The sequence below is a fragment of the Solea senegalensis genome, linkage group LG13 (assembly GCF_019176455.1).
Source record: "Solea senegalensis isolate Sse05_10M linkage group LG13, IFAPA_SoseM_1, whole genome shotgun sequence".
Classification (NCBI taxonomy): Eukaryota; Metazoa; Chordata; class Actinopteri; order Pleuronectiformes; family Soleidae; genus Solea; species Solea senegalensis.
Window position 1 is genome coordinate 5,710,882 of NC_058033.1, and position 12,364 is coordinate 5,723,245.

The window sequence follows — 12,364 nt, forward strand, 5'->3', positions numbered from 1 at the left end:
AATTGAATAGTCAAATAGCAAATAGAACAATAAAATAAATAAATACTTTCTTACTGGACAGTGTGTGGGTATAAAGTGAGTGACGAGCATTTTTATGACCTCAAATGCGCTTTAAACAAGGTCATTATTGAAAAGACATAAAATAATCAGACATCAAACAACAAATAATTCAGTATCAAATATTTAGAAAAACAGAAGAAGAAAAAAAGAATATAACTGAGCCACAAACATGTGAATGTTTAAGAACATTGGAACCCATGTCACTAAGGGGAATTAGCTCAAATGGTAAAGCGCTCGCTTAGCATGTGAAAGGTAGTGGCATCAATGTCTCCAATCATCCTCCAATGGTATGCTTTAAGAACTTTCCTCATACTAAACATTTCATACAGAATGAAGACTAGTTCATCAAAGCTGTACTTCCCTCCAAAAGTATATTACTAATACTAAATGGTTAGCTTACATGTGTGAATCTTACATTACAGGCAACACTCTAGCAACAATAACTGTTGTCAGTTATTTAAATGTTCTAGTTGATGAGGAATCTAACAAACAAACTCTCATAAAGTAGGATATGTTTTTTACAGAAAGTCTATAGGTGCTTATGTTCATGACCAACTTCTCCAAGACACATTTTCTCTCCACAAAAAAGAGGCAGTGCCTCATTAGCTAAAACCAGAGTTTACACACACACACAACCTCTGAAGTGGTGATGTGTGTGTCCATCTGCCAACGTGAAGACACTGCCACAGTCAACAGGGAATATTTTAATCACATGAAAGAAGAGAATAATTAACTCAGATTTTACTGATGAAAATAATGAACGGTGCAAGTAATACAAGTACAAAGAAAGTCTGCATTGTAAAAACAAGCAACGTTGTCGTCTTGGGCTAAAGTGCTGCATACACCCAGTGAGGTAATGTAAAATAATAATAATAATTCTATAATTGTTTTATTTTATTAATATTACTGTATTTTAGGGAAACATTTGTACTTAACTGTAATATTTCTAACAACCTTCACTTTTGCTTCAGTATGTTTATTCTCCTCGCTGTTAGCATAGCCATTAACCATCAGTGTTGATAGCAAATACTGTATATATAATAGTGTTGAAGCTTTTACAACTTGGGACAGCACTAAATATGTTTTATACCATTTTATATAAAAAATACAAAATAAAAAAAACACTGTATCATTGCTATTGATCTCAGTTTTATTGTTTTTGTGATTCACTTTGTTTTGATAACTTTAAGAAAGAAGCAATCTGTAACAAAACTGGTAATAAAGTGGTTGTAGACCAAGTTGTAGACTTGCCAAAAATATTCATGTCTAATGGATATGTTAGTGGCAGGAAGATTCTGTGCCTGAAATCACACAGGAATTTGCATGGCTGCATGTGATGATAATAATAATGCCAATTAATATTTTTATGCAAGTCATAGCCAACAAAAATCTACTAAAACCCGGGAATGAAGTTTGATAAGACTTTGCAACTTTCAAACATTTCTTGACCCTGGAGCCACAGAAGCTTCTCTCAGCAGTCTTTGCTCATTTAGAGGCAATTTCTCCAGTAGAAAAGGTGTCCATCAGAGTCCATTGAATTCTCCAACTGTCAATGGGCATTCATCATGCAAAAATAAGGTTTATTTTACTCAAGAACAACCTGAATGCTCACTCAAAAGTCACCTTTATAAAAACAAATGTATACTTATATTCAGTAGCTGGCATTTCACATTTGCACATGTGATTCTAGGGCTTTCTATTCAGCAGATTTCAGAGCAGATCTTTATACTTTTCTCCCCATTCATTTCACCTTGTTCATGAAAACAAAGTTGAAGTTGTCCTCGTCTCTCTGCTCTTGTAGGATCTGGATGAGAAAGGGTCACTCGGGTCAAACTCTCAGTCTCTCATGGGTTGTTTAACCCACATCGTCGTAGTCCTCTTCACCCTGGTTTTCGTCTTCACCTCCGATGTCGTCGTAATCCTCCATGGAAACGTTGTCCATTGATGGATCTTTGTTATTGAACGGAGGAGAGAGGATCTCCTGAGACTGCAAGTCTACGTCCAGAGGCTGAAGGTATTCCTCCTGTGGTTGCTCGTAGTCATCCTGAGGCTGCACATATTCCTCCTCAGGCTGCTCGTAGTCATCCTGAGGCTGCACATATTCCTCCTCAGGCTGCTCGTAGTCATCCTTTGGCTGCACATATTCCTCCTCAGGCTGCTCATAGTCATCCTTAGGCTGCACATATTCCTCCTCAGGCTGCTCGTAGTCATCCTTAGGCTGCACATTTTCCTCCTCAGGCTGCTCGTAGTCATCCTTAGACTGCAAATATTCCTCCTCAGGCTGCTCGTAGTCATCCTTAGGCTGCACATATTCCTCCTGCGGCTGCTCGTAGTCATCCAGAGGCTGCACATATTCCTCCTGCGGCTGCTCGTAGTCATTCAGAGCCTGCTCGTAGTCATCAACAAGCGGTGTATTGTTGTTCTTCTTATTCTTTCCGTCTGCAGGTGAGTCAGCCAGGTTCTCATAGCTTTGTGCCTCTGAAACAACAGATATCATTAGGACAAACTGATAATACGCCATGTTAATTCTCAACAGTCTGTAGGCCTGAGCTTTGCTTTAAGCTCAGTTCCCTTGTGGTCACAGTGGTGCGCATAGAACTAAGAGCATTTAGGCTGATTTTTTCCATTACTATGATGAAACATACAGAAATTATAAGAATGTGCACTATAGAGTGTCTCATATCCCTTTTTTGGCACAACCAATAGGCAAACTGATGAAATTATTTCATTTTCACCAACTATATAAATACATGTCAGTGAAAAGTACTAAATTTAAAAAATTTGGCTTGTTTTTATAAGCAAAGGTAAAATAAAACTGGTCTATTTTGTGACTTCTGCACAATTATTGCGACTCTTGTTTTTAAAGCAAAATACGCAATATAAAATGAATCATAACTTTGACTGAACAACACAAAGAAAGAAGAAAAAAAATATTTTGTAAAGCCTAAAGATGCCAATACCATACAATTCATGAACAAAACTATCTAAAAGAAGTACAACAAAATACTATATGTAGTATCTAACTAATGTTAGGTTTAAATGTGCTTATAAAAATCTGACAGTGAAGCTATTTTAGTAACAATAGTACTTTTCTTCTCCAATGAATAAAAAAAATATGTGGTTTGGTCTTGGATCTGGGTCCAGTTCACAGACAGTTGTGACTAGTGATGAACTCATGTGTGTTCATTGTCAAAAGGCAGATTGTGCACTGAGGTTTTTTTGTGCACAGTTGTGATAATGTGGTGGTGAAGTAAAAAAAAAAAAAGGAAGAGAGAGGACTGAGGGGAATTTTAGGGGGGATTTTTTTTTTTTTGCATCATTTGATCCAAACAGCAGAGACATACCAGCCATGAGAAACTGTGTCCGAGGAGGCAGAGGAGGAGTGACACTTTGTAGGTTTGTCTCCTGGTACGTGTTGCTACTGTGAAGACGAGGAGAGAAACATTTAGGAAACACTCTTTCACACTTTACTTGCCAGGGATTTTATGAGGGATTTTGATTCTGCAGCCAGCGGCTGCTTTAAATGAAGCCTGAGATACTACAGATGGAAAAATGGCACTAAAATAACTACACAGCAACAACGTGGACAAATGGCATTATTTATGCTTAATCTTTTTCATGATCTCACACATGTAAATAAAGCCTGGAAACAGCCTGGCTGTATCCTGGCTTAGATTGCTCATAAAATATGGAGCAATATTCCATAAAATGTGGTTTGAAATGTGAAACAGTCTAGTTTATAATGATAAACATAATTTAATCTTATTAATAATAATAATCATCTGTAGAGTATCTCAGAGTAAATGCATCAGGCAGTTTACCTTCACTTATTGAGGTTTATTTAACTTTAGTTGAGCTAAATTTATTTTCGGAAGATTAAAATGGTGAAAATATGAATTATATATATAAACAATTAACAATAATACAAGAGAAAATGGAGAAACTAAATGTTTTACAGTATAAAAGTATGTCATATTTGCATCATAGTTTTTAAGCAAGAGTGTATTAAAACAAAATAAAACATTTTATTTATTTAGAGATAGATAGATAGAACAACAATGAGAAGTAAAAATGAGTTCAAAGTGCAAAGTTCAAAATTAATATGATATTATATTAGAATCAGTGAAACGTGATTCAATGCATTTATTTTATTTAGAGTGAATTAATAATTGAGAAATATGTTTGTTATCATTTCCCATGACAGTGTTATGACACGTTTATTCTCAGTGGTAAAAATCCCGCCCTAAAACACAAGAAATGAAAGAATTAGAGGGGGAAAAATCAGTGATGATAATAATAATAGTGACGGTGGAATAGTATGTGAAAGAGATTCTGGAGTGTGGTTTTTAAAATCTGAAGCCGCAGTGAAACCAGACGCAAGATCTGCTCCAGTAGGAAGAAAGTCCTTGTTCCAAACCTCAATGACATGTGTAAGTGAAAATCCAGCCTTGAAACTGAAACGTTCTCCGTCGACACTGTGACACACACACACAGCTCGCTTTGTGTGTTTAGACACAGACCACAGTTGTTTATCAAAACAACACACTGTTATCCTCTCAATCATTCCGCCTTTATAACAACCTTTGACTGAAAACATTTTCCGTATGCCCTGATGGCAGAACGCCACAGCTCAACTCCATTAGTGAGCTGAGAGGTTGTGGTTATCGGTCAGACACGTCTGAAATAATAAACGCAGCGGGGAGAGGACTGACACAAAATCTGTAGTTTTTAAATCTGTATTTCACATTATGTAAAAATCTTATCAGGCTGGACAATAAGGTTCTATTCTATTGTATATTCAGAAAGCCAGACATTCAATAATTATTAGTATTAACCTATTGAAAATGATCATCGTGGCAACCCACAGGCAGTGGATGGGGGGATAAGAAAGCCATGGAAAAACAGTGAGGTTTAAAACTGTCTATCTTTGTCTGCTGAGCCCTTCGAATAATATTGAACATATACAATCAATCAATGAACATTGGAGCTTGTTAAAGCAGTGGTAGGCAACATTGTGACAGCCCCTGGATTTATGTTGTTATGTTTTAATTGTTTCCAGTTGTATTTTGTACTCCTTCCTTGTGTGTGTACCTTTTTTAATTTAACTTCCTGTCTTGGCGACGCCTTTGATTGTCTAATGTGATTCACCTGTGTCCAGTTTGTCCCACCAGTGCAGTCTCTGTGCTCCCCTCTGTGCTCCCCACTGTCCACACTGGTTCATTTAGTTTGATTCCTGAGGTTCCTGGTTTCCCAATGTTGGAGGTTTATTCTAGTTTAATTTTTGTTTGTTTTTGTTTCGTAGTATTTTCCAAATTGAAGAGAAAAAAATGAACATTTCGAGAATGAAGTCGCAATATAATGAGAAAAAAGTGTTAATATTATTAGAATGAAGTCGTAATATTATGAGAATAAAGTCATAATGCAGTGACATCGTCCACCTACTTAATTCTGTTGATTTGGATATGTAACACAATTATTGTGTTTCAACTGTCAAAGCTTTTGAAGGTTTTTAGCAAGAAAATGAGTAAAGTCTTACTGTTTGTTGACAACCGTTCGTCTCTGAAGATGTGAGATGCTTTGTTTTCCTGTGGGACAGAGAACAGGCTGTTAAACTAAAGCTACACAGAGAGAGAATTAAAAACAAAAACATTTAAAGGTAATATAAGATTTTTATTATTATTATTATTATTATTATTGTTATTTAATAGAACATAAAAGCCAACAATTATTATATTACATAAAGACATGCAGTAACATTTATTCTTCCATATCGTAGACTCTATATAAAAAACGTGGATGTAATTTTCTGGTGAATGCCAATGCTAAAGTAAATATATACTGAATGGCCACTGGGGGGCAAAAATAACTGAGGAGTGAATGGTCTCCAGTGCTAATCCAGCTCTTTTTCAATAGAAGATGATGTCAATTTTGTAAATGATGGTCGTAGTCACCACTGGTTGCCACGTTTCCCATAAATAATCTTCTTTATGTGCGCAGGATTATATAATTTATGTTAAAACTTGTTGACCTAGTGATCCATATTTTTATGATTTTGATTAATAGCTTTGTACTTCTGCTTTACAGTCACCACCTCTGTCACAGAGACAGTATGTGCAGTGCTTTGGTTTTCCTTCCTCTTCTACAGTTCAGTGTTGTGTCGTGTCTTGTTAAAAACAGGTAGTTCATGCGTTTGAGAATGAAACCAATGAAACTGCTCACTTCTTTTAAAGACTGTAATTAATATAATGACTTTCACACGATCCTGTATATAAATACAAGATACTATGTAATATTTATGAGATACTAAGTCATAATGATGAGATAACATCTCTTTTCTATGAAAAACTAAGTCATAATTCTTAGATACTGAGTCATAATTTAATAAGTCACAATGATGACATAGTATCTCATTATCATCTATTTACTATGAGATAAGTCAGAGTTTTGAGAAACTAAGTAAGAATTATGACATACTAGGTCACAATTTGACATACTACGTAAGAATTATGACATACTAGGTCACAATTTGACATACTACGTAAGAATTATGACATACTAGGTCATAATTTGACATAGTAAGTAAGAATTATGACATACTAGGTCACAATTTGACATACTACGTAAGAATTATGACATACTAGGTCATAATTTGACATAGTAAGTAAGAATTATGACATACTAGGTCACAATTTGACATACTACGTAAGAATTATGACATACTAGGTCATAATTTGACATACTAAGTAAGAATTATGACATACTAGGTCACAATTTGACATACTAAGTAACAGTTTGGGTTTAGGTCACAATTTGACATACAACGTAAGAATTATGACATACATGGTCATAGTTTGTTACACTAAGTAAGAATTATGACATACTAGGTCATAATTTGATACACTAAGTAAGAATTATGACATGCAAGGTCACAATTTGATACACTAAGTAAGGCGGGGTAAGGGTAAGGCGGGAGCACACCTGCTCCCAATCTTTTGTTAAGTCCGGTGCTCTCCTGTGCTCAGAACTTCCTCCCGCGTTCACCTCGGGTTCCTGCATTGTTCCTCTCATCTTTTAACCCATTCTCAGTGTATTGTCCTCACAATACTAACTCTTAATTTTGAGATGCTAAGTCATAATGATGAGAAGAGTTGAAGTCAAGCTATAATGTCACAGCTTCTTTATATTTATTTTTCTGTGTACAAACATGGAAAGTGTGGCTCAGGCCACAGCAGAACCTTTTCAGCAGAATTCTTTGCTGTTTTCACTGGAAACTTCTTCCTTTCTTTCTTTTTCCTTTTTAACCAAAGACACACTTCCAGGAAAAACAGTTCACAGCAAAGTCAGTGGATTTTCCAGTGTAATCAGATCATGTGAAGTGAGGTCAAGTCCATTTTAGTTATGTAGTCCAGTGTGCGACACACAGTGGCTCAAAGGGCTCCAGAAGTGGGACATCATCTATTCTTACAGACCCACTTTGAATAATTCAGCAGACTTTGAAAATAAAGCAGATGACCTCTGAACTCACAAACAACTGTAATACTCATTTTACTGTATGAGAGCAGGCACTGAAGTGTGGTAGCACACATTTATATTTTTATTTTTTATTACACAGTGTATGCACATAAAGTTAAAACTAGGTCAGAGTTTTAGGAGAATATTCACCTTTTACATCATTAATAACTGATTTTTCTCATTCTTCATAGATAAATTGATTAAAACCATAAAGTCACTGTATTTATGTACTCGTTAATGTCTCTTAAACAAAATATTATCAACATCAAAAATATTTGTTGAATCAAAAGTAAAAGTATTTGTCGAGCAAGTCTGTCCTTTCAGAGTAAAATACTGTAGAACATAGGACTGGAACTATTGACTTTTCTAATGACTTTATAACAACTTAATCTGCAGTGACACGTCATAATGAGTTTACTGATTACAGCAGCTGTCAGCTAAGAGTGTGACGTCACTGAATCATAAAACCTCTACACTGAATGATGACAAAATGAGAGTTTTAGGAGAATATAATATAAAGTTAATGTTTGCACATCTAAAAATGTATATTATAATAGAAATAAGCAAATGGATAAGGGACTTTTAATCTACAATAAAGCGATAAGTAACAAAATAATTAACCAAAAGTGGCAAAAGTGTGAAAATAAAATAGCATATCTCTGTCAAAACTAATCGGATTTGAACGGAATTTGGTCTGTGTGTGCAGGGTCAGACACTATCATCAGACTGAGTTTTATCTGGATCTGATCAAGTTCTGTACAGATCCAGAAAGTCTTCTGTGGTCTCTGAGCTTCCACTCTCACTCTACATGCACTGACAATAGGAAATCACCCCCGAATCATTTAAACTAGTTATACTCAAGCAAATTAAGTTAATTCAACCTAAACTTTCAGTTTGATTGAATTTAATTCACATCGGTGTCACTGATTGTAGAAATGAAGAGTTTTCACACTGACGCTGAGACGCTGGGGTCGAGGAGAAACTCACCTGATCTGGAGATGCACCTGTTGATGAGGAGGAAGAAGATGATGATGATGAAGCTCCCAAAAAGCACCACAATTATCACCCACAGCCACATGTACTGACGTAACAGACCCATGGATGCTGTTTCTCGAGGATCGAAGAGAAACGAAAAATATCACACTTCTCTCATACACACACACACACATCTGCTGTGAGCTTCACTGAGCGTCGGAAAGATGACTGTTCACCACTTCCCTATTTTCTCGTTGACTCAGTCCTCTTTGGTATTTTTATATTCTCGTTCTGAGAATCGAAGAAGCTTCTTGTTAGGAGTTCTTCTCTTCTCTTCTGCACTGGCTGCTCTTAGAATGATTCTATTTTTTATTTGTGTGTGTGTTTTTGTCTTGAGATGTTTACAGAAAGCACAGTTGAGCTTTAGATTCACGCTCACTCCATGTGATCCTGAGAGGGGAAGAGCAGCTCCCAAAATGAAACTTGCTCTGTGTTTATTTCCTTATCTCCAGCACAGCAGAATGGCAAAAGTGCCCCCTTCTGCTGATTATCTCTTTTGCTCCACATCCTCTGTTTGCAGCGGCCTCCTGACATCGTTTCCCTCAAGTCTTACAAAATTCTGCCACTTCAAAAGTAATTTTGATACCACACACTGGAGACAAGTAGAATTTCCTATATATTATTTTACTATTCTGTGTAATTTTCACTGTTGTCTAAATAGTATATTTTATATCACACAGAATTTGATTATAAATCAAATTATATTTATTGTCATAATTTTTATGCTATCCACGCACAGGTCATTTTAATAGGTACGCCTGTTAACTTGTGCTTGTGGTGCAGGTGCACCCTTGGTAAAGTGAGGATAATACATCACTTCTTATATGGACATCCTGGGGTGGCTTTACAAAATGTTTTGTGTTCTTGTTGAGTCCAAATTATGATTAGATTTATACTGCATTTAAAAAAAAAAAGAAGTTCAATAATTGTGCAGAAGTCACAAAACAGATTTTTGATATTTTTCAGATATTTTTGTTCATAAAAACAATCCAATTTGAAAAAAAAATTGTACTGCTTTACCCAGGTGTGTTTATATAGTTGGTGAATTTAAAATAAATAATAATTTAATCAGATTGCCTATAGGTTGTGCTGAAAAAAAGTAGAGACATGGAGAGACAGTCTCAGCCAGTGGAACAGATGAATGATGATGGTGATGTCGAGATAGAGCTGCGTTTGCATGACGGTTCCTCATTTTCTTAGTTTGCTGAAGAAACTTGAGGGCTGAGGATGCACCACCTCCCTGTGCCACGCTCCAGTGATTACAATCAGTCTGTGTGTGTGTGTGTGTGTGTGTGTGCACGTCTTAAATAAGCTGTGTGGACCAATTGTCAAACAAACCTATCTTTGTGGGGACATTTTGACCTTTGTGGGGACATTTTGGCTGTCTATACAACTTTAAAAGTGGCTTTTTGAGGATTAAGACCAGGGTTTTAACCTGCGTTAGGGTTAGGTTAAAGGTTAGGGTTATGCACTTAATTGTGATTGTTTAGGTTAGGGTTAGGGTTCGGGAATGTATTGTATATATGAGTGTCCACACAAAGAATGTGAAACCAGCGTGTGTGTGGGTTGGGTTAGGGTTAGGGTCGACCAAATCAACCATATCCATACATCTGTTTGAGAAATTAGAAGAGGAGGTGTTTTTTTTTACCATGTTTCAGTGGGAGTTGATAATCCACAGTGTCATGATAAATACATCAAACACTGTGTTTTGCGCTTAATTTTCCTCACATTTAATGCCTTTATTTTATATTTTACTTGATTTGTTTTGCCCCCTTGTCAACTCACAGAGATTTGTTTCTTTATGCAGCTGAGCTGCATGGTTCATTTAGTTTGTATGGATTGCAGTTCAGTTTTACGTGTTTTATATCATTTATTTATGTTGGATGTTTATTTCTACCAAACAGTGTGTACTGTACATATATTTATATTTACCTTTGCACAGCTTTCAGTGACTTAGTCTAACTTATACTATATATTTTTTATTTTATTATATATTTTACTATGGTTGATACTATTATACTTACTATTATTATACTATTATATTTGACTATTGTTAAAGAGAGTCGGAACCAAATTCTGTTGGACGATACAAGTGTGTGTTTTGCAATGACAATTAAGTCAATTCTATTCTATTCTATTCTATTCTATTCTAACTTTTGCTAAAAAACAACAACAACACAAACATCTCCTTCTTTATATGCTGTTCTGTTGTTTCAGTGTCATAAATGTGAACATGGAACTGTGCACTGCCAATTTTCTCAGAAAAAAGATTCACTGTATATATATTATTTTGAAAGAGCAACAGGAAATGTCAAAGCTACTTTAATCAGCAGATCCTTAACAGGAACGCAGCAATGCGCCTTCAAAATATCAGCGCAAAAATTATATTATAACGTGACCGCACACAATCAAATAGTCTGTGAAGGAAGTTATTAGAGCTTTTAGTTTTTATAAATAATTCATAATAAAAACAAGGGCCTTTCTGCATGGAGTTTGCATCTTCTCCCCGTGTGTTGCGAGGGTATTCTCCAGGTTCTCTGGTTTCCTCAGTCCATAAACATGCAGATTTGGGGAATAGGTAAATTGGACACTCTAAATTGACCATAGGTGTGCGTGTGAGTGGATGGTTGTTTGTCTCTATGATGGGCTGGCGACCTGTCCAGGGTGTTTCACCCTATGTCAGCTGGGATTGGCACCAGCAAATGACCTTCATGTGGAGGATAATGCAGGGGACAAAACCACTTTCTGATTCACTGATATGCCTCCTTCCTGACTAACAGGGTCTAAATTAAAATTCTCTGAAAATAAACACTGCTTACACTGTAGATATAGTGTTTGTATCACCATCTGACTGCCTTAAAAGTTCCCATTACCATCCATAATGAAGAAATCCAACAGGTTCAATCTAATAAATACTTGGGTGTCATGGAAAGACCACACTTTTTTACAGAACTGGTCTGCAAAAAAAATTTGCTATTTCCTCTGACGCCTTAGGTCTTTCGGGGGCAAGTAAACAAGTTCTTCTTTTGTCTTATACCTCTGTGGTAATGAGTGTTCTGCAATTATGTAATACAACATGGCACAAAAGCCTGCTGTGAAATCAAACCTGCTTCATGAAATGAAAATCTGCTCAAAGATTGCAACTGAAAAACTTTATGACTCCTTTATGAATCCTCCCACAATAACATGTGGTGACTGGTTTGGAACTTCGTTGCCTCTGACCTTAACCATGTCCTGAACCATGAATACAAACTTTTACTATCTGGCTGGAGGTACAGGGTTCCACACTTCAATAAGGTTAGACTTTCTGTGTACAAAATTTAAGTTAAGCTTGAAACTAAGTCTGAGGAGTCATGAATGTCATCTTCTGTTCATCTTGTAACGTGTGTGTGTTTGTGTCTGTGGTTCATGGGCGACTGTAATGTTTAATGTCTTTAGTTTTTTTCCTGTCCCATATGGTTTTGTAAACAAATAATGATAATAATAATAATGACGAGAATATTGCTACACAAAGCTATAAATTGTGTTTTTGTGGTGAAATTGTTAGGAGTTGAAAAAGCTGAGAGAATGTAAAAACACATTAAAGTCGCCTTGAATGTGTGTCTCTATCTACCTGACCTGCCTTTGATATGCTGTCTCCATTCATTTCCTATGGAAGAGGGATACATGAATATTATAAGGTTATTTTTAGGACGTCAAAATGGATTTTATTTTGAAAGTCCAAACGGAAAGCGCCGCATCGCTCCTCACTAGCTTA

General features: G+C 36.0%; 1 protein-coding gene across 1 annotated transcript; it reads right to left on the reverse strand.

Moving 5' to 3' along the window:
* Positions 1 to 1,192: 1,192 nt before the first annotated feature.
* On the reverse strand, positions 1,193 to 8,880 carry LOC122779251 (drebrin-like protein). Its single transcript, XM_044041421.1, has 4 exons — positions 8,560 to 8,880; positions 5,597 to 5,645; positions 3,405 to 3,481; positions 1,193 to 2,538 (listed from the first exon to the last, which is right to left on the reverse strand). Exons 1-4 carry the CDS (start codon positions 8,669 to 8,671, stop codon positions 1,916 to 1,918), a joined length of 861 nt encoding a protein of 286 aa, XP_043897356.1. The 5' UTR covers positions 8,672 to 8,880; the 3' UTR covers positions 1,193 to 1,915.
* Positions 8,881 to 12,364: the final 3,484 nt, after the last annotated feature.

Coding starts and splice junctions, on each gene's coding strand:
- LOC122779251 (XM_044041421.1), bottom strand. CDS start 8,671: ATGGGTCTGTTACGTCAGTACATGTGGCTGTGGGTGATAATTGTGGTG. Junction 5,646..8,559: donor CAGGTGCATCTCCAGATCAG/GTGAGTTTCTCC, acceptor TCTGTCCCACAG/GAAAACAAAGCATCTCACAT. Junction 2,539..3,404: donor GACACAGTTTCTCATGGCTG/GTATGTCTCTGC, acceptor CTGTTGTTTCAG/AGGCACAAAGCTATGAGAAC.